This window comes from Vigna unguiculata, chromosome 8, assembly GCF_037176805.1.
Source record: "Vigna unguiculata cultivar grain cowpea cultivar isolate G323 ecotype 2 chromosome 8, ASM3717680v1, whole genome shotgun sequence".
Lineage (NCBI taxonomy): Eukaryota > Viridiplantae > Streptophyta > Magnoliopsida > Fabales > Fabaceae > Vigna > Vigna unguiculata.
Genome location: NC_140799.1, coordinates 37879604 through 37903974, shown reverse-complemented (window position 1 = coordinate 37903974; position 24371 = coordinate 37879604). Strand labels below are relative to the sequence as shown.

At 29.6% G+C, this 24371-nt stretch overlaps 5 protein-coding genes across 5 annotated transcripts; 2 read left to right on the top strand and 3 right to left on the bottom strand.

Moving 5' to 3' along the window:
• Window positions 1–235: 235 nt before the first annotated feature.
• On the bottom strand, window positions 236–2609 carry LOC114193478 (peroxidase P7-like). The gene is made up of 4 exons (XM_028083302.2): window positions 2307–2609; window positions 1836–2027; window positions 1105–1270; window positions 236–919 (listed from the first exon to the last, which is right to left on the bottom strand). The coding sequence occupies exons 1-4, from the start codon at window positions 2595–2597 to the stop codon at window positions 528–530; spliced, it is 1041 nt and encodes a 346-aa protein (XP_027939103.1). The 5' UTR covers window positions 2598–2609; the 3' UTR covers window positions 236–527.
• A 7362-nt stretch (window positions 2610–9971) lies between these two features.
• LOC114194673 (peroxidase P7-like) lies at window positions 9972–11882 on the top strand. The gene is made up of 4 exons (XM_028085034.2): window positions 9972–10236; window positions 10391–10582; window positions 10677–10842; window positions 11378–11882. Exons 1-4 carry the CDS (start codon window positions 10018–10020, stop codon window positions 11761–11763), a joined length of 963 nt encoding a protein of 320 aa, XP_027940835.1. The 5' UTR covers window positions 9972–10017; the 3' UTR covers window positions 11764–11882.
• Window positions 11883–12144: 262 nt separating this feature from the next.
• Window positions 12145–15004, bottom strand: LOC114194674 (uncharacterized). The gene is made up of 4 exons (XM_028085037.2): window positions 14562–15004; window positions 14172–14340; window positions 13335–13404; window positions 12145–12547 (listed from the first exon to the last, which is right to left on the bottom strand). The coding sequence occupies exons 1-4, from the start codon at window positions 14851–14853 to the stop codon at window positions 12410–12412; spliced, it is 669 nt and encodes a 222-aa protein (XP_027940838.1). The 5' UTR covers window positions 14854–15004; the 3' UTR covers window positions 12145–12409.
• A 320-nt stretch (window positions 15005–15324) lies between these two features.
• On the top strand, window positions 15325–16210 carry LOC114195539 (uncharacterized). The gene is made up of 3 exons (XM_028086045.2): window positions 15325–15467; window positions 15668–15761; window positions 15872–16210. The coding sequence occupies exons 1-3, from the start codon at window positions 15419–15421 to the stop codon at window positions 16023–16025; spliced, it is 297 nt and encodes a 98-aa protein (XP_027941846.1). The 5' UTR covers window positions 15325–15418; the 3' UTR covers window positions 16026–16210.
• Window positions 16211–21255: 5045 nt separating this feature from the next.
• On the bottom strand, window positions 21256–22934 carry LOC114195373 (uncharacterized). The gene is made up of 4 exons (XM_028085812.2): window positions 22719–22934; window positions 22109–22234; window positions 21814–21981; window positions 21256–21543 (listed from the first exon to the last, which is right to left on the bottom strand). Exons 1-4 carry the CDS (start codon window positions 22794–22796, stop codon window positions 21448–21450), a joined length of 468 nt encoding a protein of 155 aa, XP_027941613.1. The 5' UTR covers window positions 22797–22934; the 3' UTR covers window positions 21256–21447.
• Window positions 22935–24371: the final 1437 nt, after the last annotated feature.

The following is a 24371-nucleotide window of genomic DNA, read 5'->3' as shown; positions in this document are numbered from 1 at the left end:
AAATATTTATGGTGGCTCAGTCAACCCTATAGTTGTATCTGTGTTGAAACCACCATGACTACCTTATAGACTTACGCACGTTAAAACGCGTGTTTCTCGTACTAAATTATCGGAACAAATCTTATATCTGTGTTGTGAAAGTTAACTTAGAGTTCAAGTCACCCAATAATCATAACATGGATCATTAGCTCAAATGGGAAAAAGTCATGGCATAACAAAAATTAAGACAACAGTGTTTTATCAAAAGAAAACCCAAAATCCGAATGGAACAATAGTTTAATAGAAAAAGTCACAAAGGAACTTGTACATCAAAAGCCTTCAACTTCAACATCAGCACTCGGAAGCAAAATTAACGAAATAAGGCAATGCAGGTAGACTTGGTAGCACACAACATAAAAATGACAGCAGCACATACTTAACAACTTATTACACCTGCATTGTTTTCAAATCATAAAATCCAAAAGTCACGGTTCATGAGTATATCCATATATTTATGTGTAGTGTTGTAGATCTCTTCAGAAATTCAATCAGTTCACCCTTCTGCAGTTCTTCCTTATTTCTCCGGTGGAGCCGGTGAGGGGACTGATGTCTCCCATCTTGATCATAGCAGCGGAGAAATCAGTGAAAAAGGAGGCTGGGTTGGTGCTGTAGGTTTGCACAGTGGAGTCAGTGGAACCACCATTAAAGAGTTGTTGATCGGAATGGAGAAGACCCTTCTTCTGAATGAGGTTCTTGAAGTAGTGATTGTCAAAGAAAGTAGGAGTGGCAAAATCAAGGGGTGCTAAGCTGTTGTCCCCTGATCCTGAGTTTCGAGGGCATGTAGATTGTCTCATGTGGGCAAAGGAGCTATCTATGTTGGTTTCGTTGTAGATGCGAGCTCTAAAGGTTGTGCACCTTGCTAGTCCAATTGTATGACCCCCTAGAACATGAATGAATTCAGTACGTGATTGATGCAGAGGTAACAAGTTATAAAGTACTGAGGTTACACGTATGTTTGAGAAATGTTACAAACAGTTTCTAAAACACCATTTTATTAATGTTTAATGATGTTTAAGATGTTTGAATGAGTGTGTGAGAAAGAAAGTGTATGTGAAATTTTAGTACCAGATAGTGCGACCAAGTCCTTGGAGGAAAGTCCAAGAGAGTTGAATCTGGAGATGAGTTGGTTGAGGTTTGAAGTGGGTCGTGGGATGCCATTGTTGGCAGCAGATTGGCTTGCTGTTCTGGAGTCTCTTCTTCCAAGTTTCACGTTCCAAGTTGGGCCACCAAGCTGAGATCAAATTCAACAGAATATTCAATTCACTTGTACTGACATGTGTTTGTGATGTGTGTTAGTATGATGCAAGCTGAAAGCTTAAGAAGATTTCATAGTCATCAAAATAATCCTTATCTTAATTCTTCAGTATACAAAAATGAGAGTATCTTAAGTAGATCTAATACCGATTTAGTTTTTATGGGCCCATTCAGAAAATTGAATCATCGCTCAAACTATACGTTAAACATGATTGAAATGGGAGGGAGAGAAAGAAAACATGAATTTTCTTGAGACAGTTTTCTTTGTTTAGATTAGGTTGAGAGTGGAAGAAAAAGAAAAGGCAAAAAATGAAAATGACAGTAGTTTCTTTTCTCCAAATCAAATGAATGAAACATTAAGACACGTTTGTCAAGGTTAGTGAATAGGTCTTTTTCAAGGACACTTGACCTTATATATGTTACATAAAATAAGGGATATTTTAAACATTTTTATATAGATGATCTTTTTTCACTTACTTTTGAAAACGTTATTGCCAATATGATTAAATTATGATATGACAGGCATTAGAGTAATTGCTTACGATTTGAACAGAATCTCTGGCAGCAATGGCAAGGATATCGGCACAGGAAACAACACCGGGGCACACTTTTTCCACAGCTGATTTGATTTTGTCGATCACTTCAAATCCACGAGCAGAGTTCTTGTTAGGACCTGCGTTCTTCTCTCCGGTGAAGCTTGATGTATCATCCAGTAGAATCGACCCATCACACCCCTGCACCATTTATTATTCATTCAATACTCAGCAAACATATACAGTGTTCATTTATATACGTTGCTAGTTTCAAAATTGTTTGCATAGTCAACCAGTTACAATTATTGTCGGTATGATTTTCAAAGTATAGTAATAATCAAAAGTAAATTTATCCTATACAGTGATTTGTAGTTGAACAACAAACTAGCAGTGAATAGAATTGCATGCTAAAAAATGCAACTTTTTGCTGATAAAGAAAAAAGAAGAAGAGTATTTAAGTAACAGATGTTAAGAAATTACATTGACAAAGCAATCGTGGAAGAACAAACGTAGGAGAGAAGCACCCATGCGGGTCTCCTTTGATATGGCTGATTCCACTTCGCATTTCACAGTGTCAAGGAGTTTTGGGCAAGAACTAGAGTAGAAATTTGTGTAAAGTGTTGCATTGGCACTTCCAAACACAAGGATCAAAAGTGTGATCAAACCGATGATAAAGGTAGAAGAAGAAGACGAAGCCATTTCTGAAACCCTAGAAGAGTAAGTAAGTAAGTAATAGTTTGGTGTGTGAGTGAGTGTGTTTTCCAAGTGCATATGTCACATCTTTTTATAGGCACTGGAAATGCGAGGTTAAATCTCAAGGTGCTTTGTCTCTTTGGCGTTACCTAACCTAACACGCAGAACTATAGCTAAGTTGTCAATGCATGGAGTGTTTACTTGGCTTGTATTTTGATTAATCAATTCATAACAACGATGTGAACCTGCTTCGTTTTTCTTTTGATCCAATGACTTCTGGTGCCGGCTTGCATTGATTTGTCAAAGTGTTGGCAAAGTAGTTAGCAAGCTTTTTTTTAGGGTCCCCTATTATATCATATCATATAACCCACGATTTCATAGATTATCATGCAATTCATACAACTCCACAGAATTGAAAAGATTCCAGAATGCACCGTTTCATTGTAATATAAGAAAAACTTGTTTTGAATTATGTGAAGGCTACGAAATTTGTAGTATATACTCTTATCGGTTTAATCATGTAAATGTACATCAGTTCATACTTTATCAAAGGTCAAAGAAAGAATATTGAATTCGATTTATGTATTGATACTACAGGGATTAATCTTTAATCATTCTCTGTTAAGGAAAACTGGAACAATAAATGTGACCATGATCTCCTTTTTGAAAATTGGAGTTTTCATGCTCTAAAAACTGCATAATTAATTAGAAACAAGTTTTTTTTTTTTTCATTTTTATAGTAATTAATATCTATGAACTTCCTCTGTGGGTATTGAAATTTCGTCAAACAGTTAAGTATTATAGTTATAATTTATTCTGAATATATCAATGTTAATCCATCAATTATGAAATGTTTGTGTAAATTGGACGGCAACAAAATAAAATTTTGCTAGAAAAATATCATAATTATGTGAATATTTTTGTGGTCATGCAATGAACATTAAGCGTCTTCATCACGTTGTTTTTTCAGCATTTTTTCCACAAATTTGTGGTCCCTAACTTATCCTAGGAGAGACTAAAAATATTCTTGTGTGAATCACATCATAGATACATTATTGGTGAAGTAATTGTGAAAGGAAATAAATGTAAGGAGATCAATTTAATTTGTGGTGGTAACAATGATTATTATATCACAAAAGTATCTTACAAAATTGATGGATTGTATCAAACTTCGATTAGGTATAGACTTTGTTTGGCAATGGTGTATAAACTCTTTACAAGTAAGCAATTGTTTTACTTTTATTGTGCCGTTGATCGTGTCTTTTTAAAATTCATTTTGTTAAAATTAATTTTAAAGTGAAGTGATTGTTCTTGATTTCTTTTATTCTGAAAGAAAGTTTGGATAGGGAAAATGTCTTAGTTTTCTCCAAAGAAAAAATGTCTTAGTTTTCTCCAAAGAACATTTATTTTCATGTATTGTTTATGTTTTCTACAAAATTATTTTCCTTAAAAAAAAGTGAGAATTTGACTTACATGATATGGGAGAAGTATTTTAATGATATGAAAGCACGAAAAAGAATCTTATTAGCACATGCGCCTAGTGCACCTATATAAAGTTTGGAAGCATTTTTATTATTAACAACATTTTCTTTGACTTCACGATATTTTATCAAATTAACTTTCATATTTTAAGAAAAATCAAAACAATATTTAGAAACAAAAATCAATTTCTGCTCAGCTATTATTTTTTTCTCTTGGTCTTCTTAATTATGTTTTGTTTATTTGTTTATCTTTATTTTAATTAATTTAAATGTGAATGTCTATTAAATGTAATAAGTGAAAAATGTATATAAAGGAGAGTATATGATTAAGGTGCGTTGAGAACATAATAATTTCTAAAAAAAAAATTACTAAGTTTAGATGTTTAGGTAACGAGAGTGGAATGAAGTTTTTATGACATAATTTGTAGTATAAGAAAAAAAAATTGTGTCTGATAATAAAGATTTATTTATGTGAGTGGAGAATATATTTGTTCCTATTATATAATTTTACATATATATATATATATATATATATATATATATATATATATATATATATATATATATATATATATATATATATATATATATAATGAAATATTAGGTGGTGGCCAATCTTCAACAAATTGTTTTTGAGGGACAAATACATAAAATTTAGGTTAAATTACTTTTTTTATCCTTGTATTTGTTAAGTAATGTTATTTTAATCCTCAAGTTTTTGTCCGTCTCAATTTTGTCATTGTTTTTTTTTTAAATGACTCAATTTGGTTTTTAGCTTTAGTTTAACCAAACGGTGTTAAAGGTAATGTTATGTGTCAATTTCTAATTTTTTGAATTTTTTTTGAATTTTTTTGAATTTATATTAATCTTTTTAAATTTTTATTTTTTATACATGTTATTTTACAATTGTGCCACGTGTCAAAATTATTCAATTTAGTTTTTATATTTGTTTTTAATTTCAATTTAGTCCAACTTTTTGTAAAAATGAAACAATGTTATACCTTCTTAAATTGAGACTCAATTTACTTTTTATATAAATCTTATAGTGATATTTTTAATAAAATTAACATTTTTATGAAATATTTTTAAATTTCTAGAAATATTACTAAAAGAGTAATTTAACCCAAAATTTAATCAAAATTAAAGAAACTTATTTTATTTATATATCATTTTTTTTTGTAAAAAAGATGGATTCACATACATGTTCCGTTTATATTAGGATGTCTCAACCCTACAATATATCAACACAAATATAGAAAATAAAAATTTGAAACCTATGAATATTATATCTCGTTTTCAATGTACAAATTTCACAAAAAAGAAAAATTATATATACAATATTTTATGTAAATATTAAAACGTGACACTCCTTATATTATCTATAATTCCTTAAACCAGTAAATGGAGTGTAGTTAACTATCAATTTAATTGAAAAAAAAAAAAAAATACCTGCCCTATACTAGATTAATTCAACCGGCAAAGGCTTGTAGCTTCTAACTTAAGTCTATATTTCGTTGAAACAATGCTATTGCTCATGGTCTAAAGAGAGAGACATTATACGAGAAGAATACATAAACAAATCAAATGCTTTTACGTTAACTTTTAGTTGCCCCTAAAGAAAAAAAAAATATTATTTTGAGGGAGTCTTTATAAAAGTAGTTCAGATGAAAGAAAATGCAGAATCCAACAAAACTAAGAAGGAATATGATTGGAATGAGTAAATTTGAATTATTAAGTTATGACTTTTGTTGTTTTGTACCTTTTTTATATCACCATCGCAAATAGTAGACTTCCATGAACATGGTCAACGTTCTCTCATACTGTGCCTCTTCCAAATTAAATAACCTTTCGTCCTTTGGAAATTTAGAAACTTTAGGTTTAGAATTATGTTCATTTTGATCATCGTGTTAGGTTAATATTACTTGTGTATATATTATAGAAAGTGAAAGAAAAGGTACTTATTTTGGATTATTTGAAGTTTGATGGAGTGTAACGAATCTTCCACAGCTTAACCCTTTTATTGAGTAAGAGAATCAAACCTTGTTATAATATAATTCCATTGCTAAAGCTTAACTAATACCATTTACTATTAATAAAGTTCAATGTTCAAAACATTCACATAACTGCACCTGCTAGCCACGAGGCTACAAACTTGTTTTAAATATGAATTAATTATATTTAAGTTCGTTGTTAACCTTGAGTGGTAATTGCAATTAAATACCAACCACAAAAATTCATAGTGAACTAATTTTTATGTAATTTTTAAATATTCATCACTCCCAAATTTAATTTGTTAATTAATATTTATTTGAAAAGGATGCTTATTTTTACCTACCTGTCTGGTGAAGATGATAGGATCTGGACTTTTTGATTGTGTTCACATTATTTTTGTTTCAATTGTCAAAGTTCAGACAATGATCCATTGGATAAGATCATGGGGAGAAAAGATAGTCGAAAATTGAACTATTTGATTAATTTTTCCCTTTTTATATATAAATTTATATATGAACTGGCTAATTTGGAATTAAATTCTTTAATCTCTTGCACTGCTTTCTTTATGCTTTATCTTACTGATTCAAGTGGTATATATATAATATAGATTATGATTACCAGCTTAAAATGACCTCATTGTCAATAATAACAATTAATTAATTTCACTTACAGCTGGAGATTTACTGAATATCAATCAATCTACTGAAATTATTCAAATCATTAATAGAATATTTGAGTTTGATTTCAGTAATCAGCACCAAGTCTTTTTTTTATTTTTTTTTTTTACTTTTCTTGATGAACCCTACTTTTTGACTTTGGTAATTACAATTATTTATTCATAAGTATTATACCAATATAGTTTAAGTAAATTGTTATGTATATGGCTTAGTAACCTTTAATTAAATAAATCTACTGTTGAATTATACTAATCTAGAACTATTTTATACATTATTCGAATACATGATGTAATATATATCATTTTCAAATGAACAAAATAATAGTTTTTTTTTTCTCAATTTTTTTGCATAATAAATAATTAAGGTAGTATGTGTTGCTATCATTTAATGGTTTGATAAATAATTTTTATATTAATTTAAAGTTATAGAAAATATAATAACTGATGAAAGGTATATCAATTTAATTCGATTTATCACCCTCCGTGTTTCCTTTAGAAGGAATATTATATTGTAATTCCTTTTGATCAGAAATTACGAACATGATATAAACTCTAATACAAAAACTCACTATAGCAAGCATATAATATAATGGTAAAAGTAACATACATAGTGTAATTTGTTTTTTCATCAATCACCACAATAATAAAAGCTATTGGTAAATTACACGCACATCTTTATAAAAAATATAATTTGACTACTAAATTTTAATAATTTTCTCTTAAACATGTGTCATTTTTTAAGTGATTTTAAAATATTAAGAATGAAAAAATAAAATAATAAGAACCATTCAAAAGATGCCATTTAAAATTGTAATAAAAAGTTATCAAAATTTAGTAATCAAAAAATCATTTTTCTATATTTATTCACGGCAAACTTATCTACTAAAAAGCTCAATCATGAATATAAATAAAGCTTTAGTATAATTTATGTTAAAATTAAGTTGAACTGAAAATTGATTAATAAACTCAAATTACAAAAGCAAATCTTATTCATGAAAAAAAAAACTAGTATATTACTTGTCTTAAGAAGTAACAAATCTACTAATCATTCTTAAAAATATCGTAATAAAATAAAATAAATAAATTTGCACACCATTGTTTACTCCGCCAAATTATTTTTCAAGGTGATCTTAGACTTAATGTGAATTCAATTGTACTATATTATATTTCTTAAATAATTTTATAATTGGAATTCAGTGCTTGCTCAATGTCAATTTTAAAAATGTACTTTTAATACTGCGTTAAGAAAAACAATACTTTTACTCACGCAAACAATTTTCTTATGATCTTTTTTTTTTTCTCATATTTTTATTAAATAAATTTACGTGATTTCGGTGTCTATTAAAAGGAAAAAGTGTATATTTTATTTTGTAAAAATAATAACATTGATTGAACCCTTCACGAGCAGTCTAATCCATTCACAGAAAAGGTGAAACAATTATGATACAGCCTTTTAGACTATCGAAACTGTTAAATTTGTCACTGCAACCATGCAATAATTGCACTGTCATCATCAGAGATAAAAACAAATAAAAAATGTAAAAGAAGCAAATAAAAAAGAAAACCAGAAAAAAAAATAAGAAATTTATTTAGCATAGTAAAGATGCTTGAAGTAAATTTATATTAATTTATTTGTAATTTTTATATTAACTATCTATTAAGATATACCGTAAATATGTTTGCAGCATAAGCTAATTAAAAATCACTTTAAGTATATTTTCTAAAAGAATTACTACAAAATTCAATATTCCTATTTTATATGTCAAATTTGTGATTGAATAATGGTATTTTAGTGTATTGTTAGTATACTCTACTTGTCTTATATATCTTAATGCTTTTATTTTGAATTAAACGGGGACTATTTTACATAATATGCCCTTCATTTGGACTCCTCCATAAAAAGAAATCGTGTATCTTTAAAATGGTAAAAAAGAGAAAAATAATAGTATGTAGAAGAAAATATAAAAGTTTCTTGCAATTTTGACTTATCAGATTACTTTTCTTTCATGCAATGATGGCACGTATCAGTGTAAGGTTTTGTTTCAATTAGATAAATTTTATGTAATAAAAAAGTCACTTTAAATATATAAATACTAAAAGTACCTTAAATTTGTCTATATATGCAAATTCATACATTAAAAATAGCTTATTATATTCATAAAATTTATATATATGTGTGTGTGTTAAGTTTCATCTTACATTTTTAAAAGTTAAACTTAGCTTACTTGAAAACTTGTTTGACATATACAACCATTTAGATAGGTTTAAGATACCCTTAATATATGTTATAGCTTGAAAGTTATAGCAACTACTATTGATAAAAGTTGAATGATTGGAGTCATTTTTCAAGAGTCTAGTTTAACTTGATCAATAATATAACTTATTTTTAAGCTTCAATTTTAATAGTTATGATAACTATCTAAACACCTATTTAAAAGGTTATATGTTACCTGTTTCAAATTTTTATTTCATAAATTTGCCTTATACACTATCATTTTATTGGCTTTGACATTTGTATAAATCATCATATTTAATATTTAAAATGGTAGATAAATATATATTATCATTTACTAGTGATAAACTAAATTTTCGGTACATATAAGTAATATATAAATAGATGTAATCCTAAATCTTACTTTATAAATTGATTTTGCAATATTAAATTAGACTTATATTAGAAGTTTAAATATGCAAGATTTGTTATTTGTTTGACCTATCGTATCAACTATTATTACACATCATTTATTAAAGTATAGTTTCATGTTTAAGATGTACATATTTGTCGTAAAAGATATATTAAAAATATCACATTGATTAAATGATAAGACAAATTTAAAATATATAAATAGATGTAAACCTCATCTTATAAATCAGTTTTATAATTAAATTAAATTTAAAATTCATTTATTAAGATAATATTTAAAGTTAAGTCTATCCTAACCAAATTTGTTATTTATTGATCTTTTGTATGATTTGTGAGACTAAATTAATATGTAATCCCCTAATGAGATGTATGCCTCTCTATCTGAGAACACACATCAACTATAAATGATAAGACAAATTATGAATAAATGCAAACATTATCTTGTAATTCAGTTGTTGCAAGGTTAAATTAAACTTTAAAAGTTCACAATTTCTTAAAAAATTTGCTGATTATGTTCAATTATGACATATAGACAAGTTTCTTCAAAATAATGTTTCTCCACATCTTTGTCGCAGCATGCAATCGTACGCACAAACATATCAGACACTACCTGACAATAGAGACAGAGCTTTTCACTTAAACAATTTATTGATTGAACAACGGCCTGTATAAGAGAAAGCACCAATTATTTAGTAAATCTCCTGTATGAAACCTCCAATGGCCTCTTTCTACTTACTCTTGCTTCTTCTTGTCGGCGCAACAACTGCTACAGCTTCTGGTGCAGACCTATGTACAGACTTTTACTCCTGCACTTGCCCCAACTTGTTAACCATAGTGAAGAAAGGAGTGGTTCAAGCCATTCAAAGAGAAGCACGCATGGGAGCTTCCTTACTCCGATTGCATTTCCATGACTGCTTTGTGAACGTAAGTATACAACAAAATATAGTTGTGTGCACTCATTATTCAGGATTGTGTTAAGTATCTTTACAATGTAGGTAATTTTTTTTCTGCTATATTCAGTATGTAGAAATAGCATGGTGTTTATCTTAGAAGGTCTTAACATTGTGGTGTTGTTCAGGGTTGTGATGCATCAATACTGTTGGATGATAGTAGCAACATCGAAGGAGAGAAAACCGCAGCAGCTAATAACCAATCAGCAAGAGGGTTCAATGTGATAAATGATATTAAGCGCAGTGTGGAGAAAGAGTGTCCCAAAGTGGTGTCCTGTGCTGATATTCTTGCTCTGGCAGCACGAGATTCTGTTGTCTATGTAATAGATTTATTTATGTTTCTGAGATTCTATTTTTATTGGAGAAAGAGTTATCCATTATTATGGAACTTGAACAGATAGAAGTTTTTTGCAGTTAGGTGGACCTTCTTGGGAAGTGGGGTTGGGAAGAAGAGATTCTACAACAGCAAGCAGAAGGGATGCTAATAATAGCATTCCTGGGCCTTTTCTCAATCTAGCTAATCTCACAAACAATTTTGCTAATCAAGGCCTCTCTGTTACAGACTTGGTGGCTCTTTCAGGTGATGTAATAATTAAATAAAATGATTAAAAGTTTATTGTGTTCATGCAATCTTGTACAAACTCATTGTTTACTCGTCTCATTCATTCATTATTAAATGCTCCATCCTTATTTTGTCTCTACACGTCAAAACGAATTTTAGTACTCTTAATGAGTAACATTGCAACCTTTCCTGGTTATTGCCAGAATTGGAATGCAATTTCCAGAGTTAATTTAGAGTGTTGCCCTGCCTATTTAATACCGTAAATTATCATTAATCAGTTTGAGTTTTGGTCCCCCTATTTATTACCAGAAGAATGACTACTCTTATGTTCCTAACTTGTGCCTGAAAACGATTTTGGTACATCTGGTCAACTTAATTTTTTTTCTGAATATAGTATACTTTTCATTTTGAAAAAAAGAAAAGTCTCCTGTGAAATACTTTCTATTTCTTGCAATAAATTGCGTAAGAACAGTGTCGTACTAGAGAATGTGAGGATCCTGGATGAAGTTTTTTAATTGGCATGTTCACTAAATAACAGAACTTTGAATAACAGGAGCACATACCATTGGCCTGGCTCAGTGCAAAAATTTCCGAGCACACATCTACAATGACTCCAACGTTGACCCCTCTTACCGGAAGTTCCTGCAGAGCAAATGCCCAAGAAATGGAAGTGACAATACACTGGAAGCCCTTGACCACCAAACTCCAATCCGCTTCGACAATCTATACTTTCAGAATTTGATAAGTAAAAAAGCCCTTCTTCATTCCGATCAGGAGCTGTTCAATGGCAGTTCTACTGACAATCTGGTTAGAAAATACGCTGCCAATACTGCAGCATTCTTTGAAGACTTTGCCAAGGGCATGGTCAAAATGAGCAACATCAAGCCTCTCACAGGAAGCCAGGGCCAGATCAGAATCAATTGCGGGAAAGTCAATTAAACGTTAGCAAGTGATGCTTATGTAAAATATAAATTCAATTTCTCTATTCCAAAATTGTACTTGATCCTTTCACCGTCAAAGCAACCTGGCTTATCATCAATAAACTATCTAGTTTTATACATGTGTGTGCATATAAATATATATGCATGTATTTGTATGATGTATGAATATCATACATTCACATTTCTCTAAGAATTATCTCATCGTCACTGCTAACGTAAGCAATCAACATAACCAGCAGACTTATGACATCTGCATGAACGACAATACGCAGCATTAGGAATATCGGCATCTAGTCGTATTTGAGATCTATCCAGAAAATTTGCCTCTTTTTGCATTTGCCCGGTAAGGTTGTTAAAGAATCAATGGCGTGAAACAAAGTTAGAAAAATCACAATATTATAATACATTTACATGAGAAATCAGAAAAATGTTCTAAGACATAGTGTGTTAAGCACAGAATTAACTTTGATGGCTCCCACAGGACTAATACAAAATATTATTAGGAACTTACACCTATATATTGGCCATGGACATGCCAGCGAGTTAGTTACTTCATGAGAAAACCACGATATCTCAACTATACACCATAGCAAAACAAAGAAACTCCAAGCTGCTATTTATAGTTACATTACATCTCCTACCACCTAATCTAAGTCATCACCAGATTCAACCTCCAGTTCAAATTCATCAATCTCCTTGAAGTAAGCATTCTGTTTTTCTATATAATCTTGAAGCTGGTGATCCTTGACTGCATCTTTCTCAGATGACGAAGTACGCTGTTTCTGAAAATTCAGCAAAATATTTATTTTGACATGATTGAACACGTAACTTAATATTAAGTATGCAGAATCTAGGGCCACTAAGCAAGATTTCACCTCCATTCCCCACCAAGAGAAAATGTCAAGTGAAAGGGAAACAAATAGAACTTACCCAGGTGTATGATATGAAGCTATAAATTACCAGAAAAATTATATATACGACTTCCACCCAACAACTATTTCAAAGATTTTATTAGGACAGTGATTAATGCGTAATGACAAAGGAGATATCAATAGTTTGGAATCACAAGAACTATCTGAGATCGAACAAGGCTCCCAATATTATTCTAATACTATACAAATATGGTCAGTGAACAAGGTTCCCCCTATATCCCAACGGATGGATAGGTTGAATCTATGGGTATATAATCCATGACGTGATCACCAGGTGGTAATCATACCAATGCATCAAGATTTACCCTTCACACAAATTCATGGCTAACAAATAGTGAAAGTACCCATTATATTTTAAGATGTGAGGACATTTCATAGAGCTCCTCCTTCTAAAATTGTCTACATAGTTTCACAGACTTAAGATCAATCATGCCACAGAAATTGATACATCCACTAAAAAGGCAGGGATACTTATCTTGAACAGTAAATAAACAGTCATCGGAAATACTCAGTGCAGTATTTTTAACAAGGACGGTTTCATAAAAGATCAAGTTCTTGTTGAATAACAAATTCAATGTCCTTTGAGTTTCCTAATAAAATCAAAGAAACTTAGGACCACAATAGTAAATTAATATACCTTTGCACGAGGAAAAGTCAATGCTTTGGCCTTGGATAGGTTCAAACCTTCAAACTCATCATTTTTCTCGCTGTTTTTTCATCACAAAAACCATACATAACAATTATATGCGAGAACTTCCAGGAACGAAACAATAAAAAACAAAAATCAAACTCAGTTATCACGACAAGAGATATAATGAATGTATCCAACTATAAAATTGAATCCAACAAAGAAACGAAGGAAACATACAACGTCATGGGCATAAAGAAAAATAATGCCAAAACAGGACAGACTGAACAGGTCAAATAAAAAAAGATAACTACGAATCAGTAATCTGTTCAGGAAAGTTTCACAAATCCAAGACTATTCATGCATTCAAACAAAACTCATAAGATCAATATACCCAATCCAGACATCACACTCAAAAAATACTTCAGAGAATTCCTCTCAAGAACTTAAAATTTTAAAATACAAAAAGAGTGCTAGCAAATACCAACACACTGCTCTAACAAACTCTCTACTATTGGCTAAAATTTACTGCAAACTAAACGAAATACAATAATCATACGAGACACATTAACTAAAAAGTGAAACCCCCAATTTTATAATTTCCGATAGATTTCAGCCTACAGTACTAATAAAGAATTAGCTTAAAAGAGTGGGTTACTAGCATTTCCAATCAATACAATCATCACAATGGTTAGCATTTTATTCCCCAATCCCATTATTTTCCCCGTGTCCCAAACTTCGAACAACCATCTCTTATTCTCCTTCGAACATTGTTTCTTAAAACTCGGTATAACTTCCACAAGAACACAATCTAGCACTACGAAGAAGTGAAGGGAAATCACTTACCGACTATCGGAGATCTTCAAATTGGGCGTGGTACTAACAGGAACAGCCACTGCCTTCCCTTTATCCTTCTTTCTTTTATTCGAAGAACGTCTTCGGCTGTACACTACTGAAATAGACTGAACAGGCTCAGAAGCCTCAACATCATCAGAAGCTTCAACATCAACAGTCTCTGAAGGGAAAAAAAGAAGAAAAGAAAAGAAATCACGCAGCGATTAAACACAGTATGCACGAGAGCTTAAAACCAAACAGCAAGACTTAATTACAGAGATTAAACAAACTCTATTGAAATTGAATTTGTCAAGTAACAGCAGTATTGCGAAAGTAGAATCTCTCTTCGGTTGCAAGAGAAACTGAAATCGTAAAATCAAGAAAATAGGGAAGCGTGCGTACGGAGTGAAGGAGGAGTGATTGAATCGGCCGGTAGAGAGGGGGCTCTGATAGATGGTGTGGAGGGAACGGGCGGTGAAGGAGGGGTAGGGTTTGGGGCGTCATCGAGATTGGTGGCGGCGGCGGCGGCAACTGTGCTGCTTTCAGAGGCACGATTATCGAGTGCAGAAGAGGGAGTAGAAGAAGAAGAAGGGTTAGTTTTGCGAGGTTCGGGCGGAACGGGGGGAGAAGTGTTGGTGATATCGGAGAGAGGCTTTCTGCGATGGACCACTCTTCGTCTTCTGTTAGCTTCCATTCTTAGTTGCTGAGTTGGCTCTCCATTGCCGGTGAAAAACAAGTTAAACACGTGTGAAGAAGAGAGTACACAAATTTTACTGAAAACGCGAGAAGGATGAGGATTACAGGAGAAGCTTCTTCTTCTTCTTCCCAGTCACCTGGAATTCGATTTTTTTTTTTTTTTTGTTTTGAAGTTGAAGGCCAACGCCAAACCTGCTCCTATCCAATACGGTCCTGGGCTTGATTTTGGGCTTGGGTTGGGCTTACTAATATTCATCATACGTGGCAATAGCTAGATTACGTCTAATTATATATATTTATCATTTCACAAAATATATTTGAATAAGTGTCTATAAAAAATCATAACCACAGTATTTATTTAAAAATATTTACGTAACGAAAACCTTTATTAAGGCACCTCCGGTTTAACCTTTCCAGTGTTCCGACAAAATACACAGGAACCCCCTGTAAACAAATCAAGGGGCACACTGCCTAAATTACAATCTTACCCTCTCCTCCTCATCTATAAAAATACCTACCTTCTAAACTCCAAACCAAAAAGAGAGCAACTTCAAGAGTCAAAGATGGAGGCAATTCAATCATGGGTTTCAAACCACAAGCTAGCCACACTTGGTAAGATATTTATTCTCATTTTCTTATACATTACACATTCTATTTTTCATTTTAACAAAACAAAATTATTTAACGTTTTACTTTTAATAAAAATATATTTTCATGATCAAACTCTAAATATATTTCTTATGGTATGGTAGGTAATTTTTTCCATGAATTTAATTACAAGAAAATTATAACTAATTGGTGTTTGGTTGTAGGAGGACTGTGGGCTTCTGGAATTGGGGCATCACTTGTGGCTAATTCACGTACAAGCTCTCCAATGAAACCTAGTCTAAGACTCATCCATGCCAGGTACATGACATGTCCAACATACATAAACATACATGCACATTCATCACCTACATAATAATGTTTTATTGATTTTTTTTTTCATATTTTTTTGTTGGTGTTTGGATTTGTAGATTGCATGCGCAAGCTTTAACACTGGCAGTATTGTCTGGTGCTGCGGTTTATCGTTACTACGCGATTCATGAATCTGGGCCCAAACAACAGGCCCACGATCCTTCTCCCACTGTGGCCCAGATAGCTGAATGGGAGCTCCAAAGTCCTTTCTAAAATTGAATTTTATAAAATTATCAACTTATTGTGGTTTTTCTAATTATTATATAATATAAAATTATCAGACTCCAGGAAGAAGAGGAAAACAGAAAGTTATCCCTTTTGAGATCAAGAGTTTGGTGATTGAATTGTATAAAGCCCATATAAAGGGAAATGAGAAAGACTTCACTTGATTTTGGGTCTATCGGGTTGTTTTCAATATGAATCAACTGCACCTATAATCACTCTGTTTGGGCCCACATACACGTCATTTATAAATACCAGTATATACGATGTCCAATACGTAGTTAACTTAAAATATAATAAAAACGTTAATGTCTCTTGTTCTTTTTTTTTTTTAAATTAATCGCAGTATAGAATATGAAACTTAATAAGTTAGGTAAACGTAGATTTTTTTGTAACCTTTCAAAACGGATCGTGGATTCGTCAAGTTTGACCCGCGGCTAGTCTGACAGGTTGGACGGACCGAGGCTGACGTAAAATTTTTGTTCAAGTTTGTTTCTTTTAAGATGGATCGATAGATTAAGTTGGACCTATTTTTTTTGTGTATACTTTTTTTTCGTTAACTCTGATTCTTGTTGAAATGTTTTCGGATTTATGAATTGATTATTCATACTATTATCTAAAGAATTAACTTCACTGCCAAATATAACAAAATAAACAGTAACCATATTGAAAATTTTGAATATTCTTTTCTAAAGTAAATTTTTGATATAGAAAATATTTAATTATTTTTTATCTTCTTTATTATAAAAACAAAAAATAATTTATTTTCTGTTAATTTAAATTTGTATTTTACGTTTAATTATATTTTAATTTTTAACAATGTTAAAATATAATTATTATATTATTTATTTATTGGTTAAATATGTTTTTTGTTTTTAAAGTTTCAATAAAATTTTGAATTAATCCATCTTCAAAATATTTGATCAATTTAGTCCTTCATCTTTAAAAATACGTGAATTTAGTCACTTAAACCAAATTTTGTTAAGTTTATCTGACGTTTCAACCGTATTTCATGATAATTTCAATTGTTTATACCGTTTGACACATTTTCGCTTAAATGTTAAATTAAACATTATCATAAAACGTGTTTAAAATGTCAAATAAACTTAACAAAATTTAGTAAAAAGAACTAAATTCACCAATTTCTAAAGATAAATAACTAAATTGGTATAAAATTTTTAAGAAAAATTAATTTCAAAATTCACCGAAATTTCGAAGACTAAAAACATATTTAGTCCTTTACTTTTATTTTTCTTTGTAACAAATAAATTATTAATTACAACCGTATAGTATTTATGGACAATTTAATTCTCTAAATAAAATAAAATTACATTAATAATTATTATAGTTAAAATTCATTTAATATTATAGTTAATTATGAATTTTTATAAAATTCAATATTAATTAATTATATCTTAAACAATGTTTTAGAGTACTGGTTATCAACACTCAATGTCTTCTCATAATTTTTTAGTGTGGAATTTTCTATAATTCTCATCACATGACATCATACTTCTATAATGTTCAAATATTAATTAATTAATTTTTTATAAAAAAAAATCACAAAACTACATGATATTATTACAAATTGAATATCAAGATGAAAAATTTATAAAAATATATTATGATGATATAAATATTAAAACATAGTATCAAATAATAATTATATAAATTTAATAAAATAATTAAAGAAAAGAATAAACAATTACATATATTTGAAAATTTATGATAATTAGAAATGATTTTCTTAAAAATGATGTGATTCAAGAAATCAATATTTATGCATCTTAAAATATAAAATATTATTTGAAAAAAATTGTATAAATGTGATAAATATGTAATTAAGATCGTGACGAAAAGAAAAGTATCTTAGAATAATAAGGTGTTGAATAAGTCAAATAAATGAGAAGAAAGACAAAAATTTATAGAAAAACAATAGTTATTTAAATAAAATAAAACTCACTATAAAAAGTAATATTTTTTTTCCTAAATACTTAATAAACTATAAGTATTTATAATAATTTAAAATAAAAACATGAATGACACAGATATATATTTGTCATTCTGATTAATACTAATATTTATCATCAAAATCGAAATGATTTGTCATCCCTCATTCTAGTAACTAATAATTTAACACAGTTAGTCGAAAATATAGTAATTAAATAACAGTATGGATTTTAATAACAAATTTATTTAATCTTTTTTTAAGTTACTGAGCTAAATAACGATTAAATAATGTAAATAACATAAATTTCAGACATCACTAATACCTTTTCTTTAATTTATTAAAGTGCAACAATACAATAAATATTGTTGCATATAGTCAGTAAAGTTTCAAACTTTCATGTTAACTATTCATCTAATTGTGTTAGTAAATTTTTTAATCAACTCTTAAAGTTTCCAATTTATCTTCTCCTAGAAAAGTCATATATTATAATATAGAGAGAAAATTAACAAGATATGTTACACGTGTGATGTATTTAACTATATTTTTTAAAATGATTTTCAACTTTAAGAATTATATCTATATAATTATCTCACACGATATAAATATTTTTAAATAAATACCTATTCATCGTATCCGAAACAAAACTATAAAATAATAATATAAAACAATTAAAATACAATAATTAAATATGTTTTTTTTCCTTAAATTTTGATGAAAATTAGAATTGGTTTAAAATTTTGACCCAATTTAGTGCCTCAAGTTTAGGAATGCATGAATTTAATTTTAAATTAAATTTTGTTAAGTTTATGTAATATTTCAAACATGTTCCATTATAATATTAAAACAGATACATGTCAAACGAGATGTAAACAACTAAAAAGTTATAATGATCAACTTAAACAAAAAATTTGATTTTGCTAAATTTGGTTAAAAGGTCATGCATTTTTAAAGCTTAGAGACTAAATTGGATCAAAGATTCAAAGAATGACCAATTCTAATTTTCATTAAAAGTTAAGGGAAGAAAAACATATTTAATCCAAAATACAATTACAATCATTTCAAAATATTTTATTCAAGTTAATTTTAAGAAATTAAGAAATTATATTTATAAATATTTATACCTAAATATATAGTATCTTGTACTCCCCATATATATATATATATATATATATATATATATATATATAATTATAACTGAATATAATCAATAAATATTTATGATTAAATAAAATTTTAATCCAATTAAGTGAGATTATTAGACGCTTTACATATTCAAAATTCAAACTTGAGAATATTTGTTAGGTTACTACAATCTCACGCCCATTTATTAAATATTCAATGATGATACAAATTAAGAAGGTATGAGTGGAATTAAACAAAATAGAAGTGTAGTATTCATGACAACAAACACTACAAGAAAATGCTTTATTAGTAATTAATTTTAGTGACTAAAAGTTGTTAGTTATTATAATTACTAATTTAGATACAAGTTTACAAAGTAAAAAAATTATTGGTTGCTAAAATAGTTACTATTATGAATAAAAAATTATAATGGTCACTAAATTGGTTTTTAAAATTAGCTACATAGTTTTGGCTACCAAAGAAAACTGGTCACTAAAATTTAGTTACCTAAGTTTTGGCTACCAAAATAACTTAGTTACTAAATTGGTCTCTAATTAATTAGTGACAAATTTAGTGATCAATTGTAATTTTTTATTTATATTAGTGACTATTTTAGTAACCAAAATAAATTTTAATTTTGTAAAAAGGTATCTAAATTGGTCACTATAATGACTAATAACTTTTAGTCACTAAAATTGGTGACTAATAAGACATTTTCTTGTAGTGAAAGTATTTTCAAAGGTGAAAAATCATAATTTTAAAATAACCACCTTTTACTTAACAAGGGTATATCATATTAAAAAATTCACTGATTTTTATTACAATGTTTGATCCTTGTATGCATATATAAAGAAATATATAGTATTCTATGCATAAAAAAAGGGTAATTATAATGTATGGAGAAAATGCAAAAGTTTTAAAAGTTATTTATTGAAAATATAATTCAGTTATTAATTTTTATTTTTTTTAAAAACCTTATTATTTATTAATTATTATATGTTATGTAAATTAATACATACATATATATATATATATATATATATATATATATATATATATATGTATATATATATATATATATGTATAATATTATTATTATTGAAAAATGTAGCATATTTCTTTAGAGTTTCTTTCGAACTCACCTATCCTTAACAATAATAGGCTCCCTCCCAAAGGTTCAAGTAACAATGCAACAGCAAAAATTAATTTTATTTATGTGCTACCTATTAATTACACATTTAGTATTATAATAGAATAAATTTCCTGAAAATTTAGTCCCACATTGATAGGTTTTTATATTTGATTTTCCCTTTTAGCCTATACAAGGAAGCCATATATGCTTTTATTTAATCATTGCAAAATCTTATTTTATATTGTCTTTCATTACTTCAATACATTAAAAATATCCTTTTTAAGAAAGAGTTTGTTGGTAGATGAAAAATATCTTTCATCTCTTAGAAAGATCTATCTGAATATTAGTTGAAAATACATACTAATATAGAACAAATAACTAGTTTTAGCCAGTGTCACTGCTTTCTCTCTCATAATTTTTCTTTGTCAGAATCATAATCAATGTCTATTTTTTATATTTATTTTGATACATAAAAACATACAACATACTTTTATAAAAATACTCTCTCTCTCTCTCTCTCTCTCTCTCTCTCTATATATATATATATATATATATATTATATTATATGTATATATCTTATGTCCCACAAGCACAGTGTAGTAGAATATATGTGTCTATTTTGAAAGGAATAAAGGTCCAATATACAACTTAGTTCCAAATTAACATGTTCCATGTTCAATTGCTTACATGCAAAGAATGTTCTTAGCTGAAAAAAGATCCAACACCTAAGCAACTGTAAAGTTATCTGACTTCAATTCATGATTAATTACATCCTAAAATCTTAGTTTGAAAACATTCATATATCATACGTCTATTCCATCGTAACACGTGTCAAGTTTCACTATTTCCTGTCTCAGTAGGTCACATCTTTCTTAACTCTATGTACTAACCTTTAGTCCTTTAGGGTTCTGCTATCAAGTTTTACGTATCTCAAGGCAATTTATACTCATTCCATTCTACCACTCAAACGAAAAAAATTCATATAATTTTATGAAAATTAACCTTACTCATGCTGATTCCATATCCACAAACTTCATCAATCATCAACTACTCTTTTTCATCATCTTCATATATATCTTAGACATGCTCACATATATTCTCATTAAAATTTGGAAGCTAAAACAATTCCATAAGGGACAAATTGCCATCTATAGCCACCATGAAAGAAAACGAAAAACAAAAAAAAGTGAAAAATGCAAATTACTGATTTACTCTTCATCGCCACCTTTGTGCCAGTTCTTTATGGCTTGTCCTACAGCTTCTTTGACAGTATGTGCATCAATGGCGTCTCTTTCTTCTTCATTCTGCAAAAGTTACTTTAATATTTTACCATCATTCATGAAAAGATATAGAAGAAAATTGTAACGAAGGTGATAGAGAATTAACTTAGGTTAAGATATAACACCACGTCCTTTTACTGAATTGCCCCAATGAGGAACTTCTTATAAAAGGACAAGGCATGTGACATCCAAAAGTATTGATAACAGAAGGAATAGAGAGATAAATGATATGCATGTTAAAAGCAAATGAGGAATTTTAACAGTAGTTCTTTGCTATGTATGTGTATGTCTTACTTCTCCAACAGCTTGAAATCGAAAAGTGTCTGTACACGAAACCCTAGCTTCCAGCACAGTGAGTCTCATCTCTTCAAAGACCTCCAATATGGAAACAAGCAGACCTGAACACCCTTTTGCTGAGTAAACATTTATAAGAAATCCCTTTTCCAAGGTTTCTACTGTAACCTGCACAAATCAATTCACTAAATGTCACTCCAATCAATGTTTTTTTTTAGGCAAAGAAACAAGGAGTTTATAAAACATTATATTAAAATTGTCGAATATAAAGGATGCTGTTAACTTAGGAAAATACCATAGGCAATGGGTCGTGTGCAGTTGAAGTTTCTGCAGAAGCTATCTCTTGATTCAGTCTTTCTACCTTTTGCTTTAGCTTTTCAATATACTTTGATGCATCGATGATGATCGAACTTTCGTTTAGCTGTAATGCATATATCACCATTATTATATGCTGTATATAATTGACAGAAACAACCATAAATATGAACTAGTTTACAAGATAAATAGTATTAAATTAAGAAAGCTATCAATCACTGTTCTCAATATTATAGATGGTAATTAATAATCATCTCAATTATTTTTTCCACCCAGATATGAAAAAATAAGAACAACACAGAAAGATAATGGAAGATACAGAAAGAATGAATATGGATTTGGTCAAAGGAAATTAATTGTAGCTTTGTAAGATTTGATTAATAAGAGAAATAACACAAAGAAGACATGTTTTCCTTTAACAAAAATGAAATAAATTTGGGAAGAAGAAGAGCAGAGGGAAGTTCATAAGTTTAAAACAATACTACTGTGTAACTGAACATTCTTTTAGGGAATTGGTGGTTTTTTTGAGAATATTGACAGAGAAATCGAAAGAAAAGGAAGAAAAGAGAGAAGATAATGCAGGGAATTACAGCATGAGAGTTAGTAAGAGATCGAAGATGTTGCAGCTGCTCATGCAGTGCTGCTCTCTTTTGCTCTTTGGAAACCATTTTTTGGCGCTCTCTTTTCTTTTGATCCTTCTGGTTTTTTCACTCTGCTTCTTTTCTTTTGGTATCACCTCTGCAGAGTTCTGTGGTGATTTAAAAGAAGGGATGAGCTCTCAAATCCATATGATCTCATGTGTTTTCTCCCCACATGACTGACTCAGTTTATTCATAAACAAATACTATACATTTTATCTTTTCTTGAACTTACAAAACTACCCCTTCTCTCATATTTTGGACTCTTTCCGTTCTTCAATTTTGAAAGTATTAACGATGTGGCAGGCAGAAGATTACAAGCTTTCATTAATACAATTAATACACATCTAAAACAGTTGTTCTTGATCATTCAATCAGTTATGTTTTGTAATAAAACGTCAAAAAGAATAGTTTTCAATTCTGTCATGTTCTGAAAGAAGTTTCAAATGTGTATTAATTGCCTCATCAAAGATTAAGATTAGTGAAATGATTTTAAAGGGTATGAAGAGAGAAGAAGGGTACAGAGGGAAAATGGAAAATGTGTTTGGAAGAAAATGGGAGAAGGGGAATCATGAACTCGTGATAGTGAAAATAGGCCATCGAAAGAAGTGAAGGAGAAGCAACAAAAGGATGTTTAGTTGTGATTTTGGAATGGCTCCAAACACTCCTCACGGGGGCTTTTTAGCCTCTCCTCCACTCTCCATCCTTTCTCACACCTCCAATCAAACTTTTGTCTTCTTTCTCCCCTCTCTCTCCACACGTGCCATCATACTCTTCTTATCATATATCACACAAACACCTAAGTTCATTTCATTTTCATTTTCATTTTCTCATTCCCGCTTCAAACTCAAATTAAAACGCTTTTCTTTCCTACATCTTACGACTATAACATGTATATATACATATATATACTGTTCTGCAGGTACCATGCAGTTCCAATAAACAGATAATTAGCGTGTTCATTATTAATCATGTCATGGCATCAGTTTTCATGCATAATTATCTCTTGTCTCGTTTCCATATGTATCCAAATCTGTACATAAAACTTGACATGGATGGATGTTCACATGATGATATATGGATTTCTCAATGTAACTCAAACTCTGATATCCATATCACGGATACTGAAATTACTGCATCCACTTTTTCCTAGTTGCAATTATTAGCTTGTCCAACACAGAAACGCTCACCACATTATAATATTATTATATTTATTCTTCTTCTTTTTTTTTTTTTTTACTTCGTCTAAGTTCTTTATTTTGTTAACATATCACGTCAACCGTTTAACTAGCCAACTTACAAAGTCTGTGCAGAAGTAATTATGACAGTCCAGTTAATTAAGTAAAATAGCCGTTATATATATACCAGTTCAAGCTTTATTTCACAAGTTGAAGAGAATGAAGAATACTTTGAATAACAAGTTGATTGGAATTGAATAGTTTTCATGCATGGTTTAAGTTATAGTAGTGGATTTAATAACCAAGAGATTGAAGAAAATTTGCAGGATCTCTGGTCAATTTGATTTAAAGAACTGATTACACATAATGAAATTACTTTTAGCGGTTGACATTAATATATGTGATTGAGAATCTTTATTGGATATTT

Bases quoted from the DNA above. Each gene is read 5' to 3' on its own strand.
- LOC114193478 (XM_028083302.2), bottom strand. From the start codon at position 2,597: ATGCACTTGGAAAACACACTCACTCACACACCAAACTATTACTTACTT. The intron at 2,028-2,306 runs GTAATTTCTTAA...TAAATGGTGCAG, and splicing joins TCCACGATTGCTTTGTCAAT to GGGTGTGATGGGTCGATTCT. The intron at 1,271-1,835 runs GTAAGCAATTAC...ATTTGATCTCAG, and splicing joins CCAGAGATTCTGTTCAAATC to CTTGGTGGCCCAACTTGGAA.
- LOC114195539 (XM_028086045.2), top strand. From the start codon at position 15,419: ATGGAGGCAATTCAATCATGGGTTTCAAACCACAAGCTAGCCACACTT. The intron at 15,468-15,667 runs GTAAGATATTTA...GTTTGGTTGTAG, and splicing joins CCACAAGCTAGCCACACTTG to GAGGACTGTGGGCTTCTGGA. The intron at 15,762-15,871 runs GTACATGACATG...TTGGATTTGTAG, and splicing joins CTAAGACTCATCCATGCCAG to ATTGCATGCGCAAGCTTTAA.
- LOC114194674 (XM_028085037.2), bottom strand. From the start codon at position 14,853: ATGGAAGCTAACAGAAGACGAAGAGTGGTCCATCGCAGAAAGCCTCTC. The intron at 13,405-14,171 runs GTAAGTGATTTC...ATGAAAAAACAG, and splicing joins TTGAAGATCTCCGATAGTCG to CGAGAAAAATGATGAGTTTG. The intron at 12,548-13,334 runs GTATATTAATTT...CTGAATTTTCAG, and splicing joins TGACTTTTCCTCGTGCAAAG to AAACAGCGTACTTCGTCATC.
- LOC114195373 (XM_028085812.2), bottom strand. From the start codon at position 22,796: ATGGTTTCCAAAGAGCAAAAGAGAGCAGCACTGCATGAGCAGCTGCAA. The intron at 21,982-22,108 runs GTATTTTCCTAA...TGATTTGTGCAG, and splicing joins CACACGACCCATTGCCTATG to GTTACAGTAGAAACCTTGGA. The intron at 21,544-21,813 runs GTAAGACATACA...TAACTTTTGCAG, and splicing joins GATTTCAAGCTGTTGGAGAA to AATGAAGAAGAAAGAGACGC.
- LOC114194673 (XM_028085034.2), top strand. From the start codon at position 10,018: ATGAAACCTCCAATGGCCTCTTTCTACTTACTCTTGCTTCTTCTTGTC. The intron at 10,237-10,390 runs GTAAGTATACAA...GGTGTTGTTCAG, and splicing joins TCCATGACTGCTTTGTGAAC to GGTTGTGATGCATCAATACT. The intron at 10,843-11,377 runs GTGATGTAATAA...TTTGAATAACAG, and splicing joins AGACTTGGTGGCTCTTTCAG to GAGCACATACCATTGGCCTG.